Source organism: Fukomys damarensis, unplaced genomic scaffold (genome assembly GCF_012274545.1).
Source record: "Fukomys damarensis isolate Sample0158 unplaced genomic scaffold, DMR_v1.0_HiC HiC_scaffold_33, whole genome shotgun sequence".
Lineage (NCBI taxonomy): Eukaryota > Metazoa > Chordata > Mammalia > Rodentia > Bathyergidae > Fukomys > Fukomys damarensis.
The window spans coordinates 54,519,437-54,523,873 of record NW_022900945.1 but is presented as its reverse complement, the minus strand read 5'-3'; the positions used below and the strand labels follow the sequence as shown (position 1 = coordinate 54,523,873).

General features: G+C 63.4%; 1 protein-coding gene across 2 annotated transcripts in view; it reads left to right on the top strand.

The window, feature by feature from the left end:
• Positions 1-3,961, top strand: part of Ntrk1 (neurotrophic receptor tyrosine kinase 1) — a 14,406-nt gene extending 10,445 nt beyond the window's left edge. For both annotated transcript variants that reach the window (XM_019210597.2, XM_010643781.3), the window contains 5 exons: positions 47-177; positions 305-477; positions 2,296-2,536; positions 2,728-2,886; positions 3,674-3,961. In XM_019210597.2, the coding sequence (XP_019066142.1) occupies positions 47-177; positions 305-477; positions 2,296-2,536; positions 2,728-2,886; positions 3,674-3,859 (890 nt within the window). In that variant the 3' untranslated portion in view covers positions 3,860-3,961. The remainder of the gene's footprint in view (positions 1-46; positions 178-304; positions 478-2,295; positions 2,537-2,727; positions 2,887-3,673) is intronic.
• Positions 3,962-4,437: the final 476 nt, after the last annotated feature.

Here is a 4,437-nt window from a genome sequence, read left to right as displayed (position 1 = left end):
TCCCTGCCCGCCCGCGGGAGCCCCCCTGACCCTGCGAGCCCCCCAGGTGTCCGTCACATCAAGCGCCGGGACATCGTGCTCAAGTGGGAGCTGGGTGAGGGCGCCTTCGGGAAGGTCTTCCTCGCCGAGTGCCACGGCCTGCTGCCTGAGCAGGACAAGACACTGGTGGCTGTCAAGGTTAGGCCCGGCCCGGAAGGCCCCCAGCGCTCTGGCCAGGGTGGGCACCGAGTGCAGCGTGCCGGGCAGGGCGGGGCTGCCCTGGTGTCCGAAAGCGAGGACCCTCCGTGCGCCCACCTCTGCCCAGGCCCTGAAGGAGGTGTCGGAGAGTGCCCGGCAGGACTTCCAGCGAGAGGCGGAGCTGCTCACCATGCTGCAGCACCAGCACGTGGTGCGCTTCTTCGGGGTCTGCACCGAGGGCCGCCCGCTGCTGATGGTCTTCGAGTACATGCGGCACGGGGACCTCAATCGCTTTCTCCGGTACAAGCACCCGGCTGTGGCTCTGGGCCCTGTGAGCCCTTTCCTGCACACACACCCTGCTTGTCTGTGAACTGAGAGGGAACCCCAAGGAGGGGCAGGGAGGGAGCTGGGCTTGGTGCTGCACACCCGAAATCCCAGCACTCGGGAGGCTGAGGCAGGAGGATCACCAAGAGTTTCAGGCTGGCCTCAGCTACACAGAAAGTTCGAGGCCAGCCTGGCTGACCCAGGGAGACCTGTCTCAAAAAACAGAAACAAAAATAAATCAAGAAGAAAGAAGGGTCAAGGAGGCAGAGTTGCCAGGCCCAGGGCCCTGTGAGGTGGTAGAGGAAGCAGGTATGTTAATGTGGGGCCAAAGTCGGGAGGGTGCCTGGCAGAGGCTGAGCTGATGCTTCATGACAGGCGGGTGTGCAAGGCTGTGCGCATCTGTGAGTGCGGGAGCCAGGGCTGGAGCAGGTGCAGACCTCAGCACCAAGCTGCTCAGGCACCGGCAGTCCCTGCACTGCTTGCGGCCTTCCCGTTCACCCTGCTGTGGCTCCGTGTGCTGGGAGAGCCGTGTCCTGGACAGGTGTATAATTATACATTGTTCATGGTTTCCAGGCTCCTACGGCAGTTTACGCTTAAAGGTTACACGGGATTCATTTCTTTGCTTTTGCATGGAAAAACTCTGATAAGCTTATTCATTTGTGCTGATAATTCTAATCACATCATAAAATGTGCCTGAGTGCAGAAGAGGCTTCGGGAGGGGCAGGACTGGCCCCGGGGCACCCAGGTTGTGAGTTGGCTGCGGCCCACGCAGAGGCCCGGCTGCTCTCCCAGTCCTCAGTCCTGGTCCCCAGAGCCCCCGGGAGCAGTGGTCATGTGTGCAGTCGGCTCACCCCATGGACAGAGGTCGGGGAGCGAGACAGGCCAGCCCCAAGGCCGAGCAGGCAGGGGCCTGGCTGGGGTGGAGGAGCCAGAGTCCCACGGAGGCATGAAGGGCTCATTGCTCGTTAGACGGGGTCCTGGCTCAGGGCACGCCTGGGGTGCAAGGCAGGGAGAGGCCATCCAGTTAGGCCCAGGTGAGGGGGCGCGGCTCCAGATGCGGTAAAGGAGCTGAAGGAGAGAATGGCAGCTGGAGACTCTCTCTGGGAGGCCCGCCTGCTCCCCTACATCTGGGCCTCTGTGCTGGCCTCTCGCCCTCCCTGCCCTGGCCTCCCTTGGCAGGCTTGCCCGTGTGCCTTCCTCTGGACTTGGGCGTCTGTTTAAATGTCCCTCCTCCAGGGAGCCGTCCCTGGCTTTTCCGTTCCCAGGCCCAGTGTCCCTCTTGTTTCTCTGCCCCGACTCCACTGCCCCCCGCCCCCCCGTGCACAGCCCTTTGGGGATGTGTAACAGACACCTGGAAGGAAGGGATGGGAAGAAAGTTGGGCCGAAGGAAAGGGCATCATTGGCGAACCAGCTGGTCGTGGGGACGCAGGCCTGTAATCTCAGCACTGTGGAAGGCTGAGGCAGGAGGATCCAAAATGCAGGCCAAGCCTGGGCAACTTAGTAATTTAGCAAGACCCTGTCTAACAGAAAAAGAAACAGGAAGGGATTGTGGGCCCATGTGCAACCCTGGGCTCAGGTCTCCTACTGGGAAGGGTGAGGCCCTCTGGTGGAAGCTGGGTCAGGCACGTGTTCCGGCCCCACCCCTCCCCCCCCACAGAGCTGTCTCTCTGTTCTTTCCTTACCCACTCTTGCTCCCCAGTCCCCCCTGCCACCCCCCTGCTCTGGGGGATCCCCTTCCTCAGGCTCCTGGGGCGCAGTCCTCTCAGCCTGCCCTGTCTGCTGTCACCTCTGCAGGTCCCATGGGCCAGATGCCAAGCTGCTGGCTGGTGGGGAGGATGTGGCCCCGGGTCCCCTGGGCCTGGGGCAGCTGCTGGCCGTGGCTAGCCAGGTGGCTGCGGGCATGGTGTACCTGGCCAGCCTGCACTTTGTGCACCGCGACCTGGCCACGCGCAACTGTCTGGTGGGCCAGGGCCTGGTGGTGAAGATTGGGGACTTCGGCATGAGCAGGGACATCTACAGCACGGACTACTACCGGGTAAGGGCCCCTGGCCCGCGCCCGGAGTGTAGACGCCTGTGCCCTGAGTCTGCTCACAATCCACCCTGCTTCCTTGGACGGTGGGGCATCTGCACCTCCGGCTTTTCATCTGCCCCAGTCTTCCTGGCCCTCTGCCAACCCCTGGGCCGGGCCTGGGCTGCATCTGTCTGCACTGTGGGTGCCGCCCGCAGGTGGGAGGCCGCACCATGCTGCCCATTCGCTGGATGCCGCCTGAGAGCATCCTCTACCGGAAGTTCACCACCGAGAGCGACGTGTGGAGCTTCGGTGTGGTGCTCTGGGAGATCTTCACCTACGGCCAGCAGCCCTGGTACCAGCTGTCCAACGCTGAGGTCAGCGTGGGTCTCTCTCAGGGCCCCGCCCCTGCTCCTGCTCTGTCCCTGTTCCCTCCTCAAGCATCTTCTGTGGCGTCCAGACCCCAGCCGGGCGTTGGTGGCATGTGAGGGTGGAGGGAGAGGCGCAGGGCGGCCGGTCCTCCTGCACGGAGCCGGCCCAGGTGTCCGGTCTCGAGGAGCAGCTCCCCGCCCCCTCTTTGGCTCGGGGCTGTCAGTTTCCATTTCTCCTCCTAATGCATTCTGCTCCCTGGAGGCCGGTGGGGTGGGGAGAGGGTTATAGATTTTAATTTTCTCAAGCACTGAAGAAGGAATGGAATTAGTGCAGCCCATAGCCCAGGTCCTCGACGGGGAGCGCCCCTCCCACCGGCTCTGCCCAGGGTGCTGGTGGCTCCAGTCACCCCCTGGAGTCTCGCCTCCCTCTGACTTGCTGCAGTCTCCGCAGAGGGCGCTGTCCCTGCACACCGATACCACAGCAGGGAGAGAGAAGTTGCCTTCTACTTTCTCAAGGCCTTTAACTGCAGTGTTGCTCGATTTTTATGTTTTGTTCAGTTTTGCCCTCAGCCCTCCAGAGCCAAGGGGCAGACACCCTTCTCTCCCCCGCCACCCCCAACCCCAACATTGAGCCAAGGGATGTAGCAAGTGCCTCCGTCCTGCCCAGCAAGCGTCCCGGGGCCTGGAGTCGTCCCCGCTGCTCAGTGTCGGCGTGGAAAGTAATCTTGGGGTCGCTGTGCAGCCTGGCTCTGCACACCGACCCTGCCCTCCTGTCCGTGTCTGGTGGCCGCAGGCGATCGAGTGCATCACGCAGGGCCGCGAGCTGGAGCGGCCGCGCACCTGCCCGCCGGAGGTCTATGCCATCATGCGGGGCTGCTGGCAGCGGGAGCCCCAGCAGCGCCACTGCATCAAGGATGTGCATGCCCGGCTGCAGGCGCTGGCGCAGGCGCCCCCCGTCTACCTGGACGTGCTGGGTTAGGGCTGGCTGGGGCGGCCTGGGCACCCCTCGCCCTCAGCATGCGGGAGGGCACAGGGGCCGGGAGGGAGGTGAAGCCCCGGCACAGCAATTATATTTATTATCTCTCTGCGTCTCTCGCCCGTTCTTAGGGTGGCGTCACGTGGGGGCCTGGGTTGGGCGCGGTGCTCTGGGACCCCCAAGGTGCCCTCAGCCGCCCCACTCCCCACCGTGGCTGGTTTCACCTTGGTCGCCAGGTGCTGAGGCCACGCTCCCTGACCTGCAGCCCCCTGCTCTGCATCTCTGACCTGCGAGTTGAGGGAGCCTGGTGGGTGTCCGGTGGAGAGGATGGAAGCGGTGGTGGGTGGGCCTGGTGCTGTTGTGCCCTGTACACTGCACGCACACATTTGGATGGGGAGGCAGAAGAGTGAGAGACAACACACGCATGGCAGGAATAAGGAAGGAGCAGGACAAGAATTGGTGAAGGAGCCAGGCTGGTGGTACACACCCATGATGCCAGCACTCGGGAGGCTGAGGCAGGAGGATCTCAGTGAGTTTGAGGCCAGCCTGGGCTACATAGCAAGACTCTGTCTCAGTGAAAC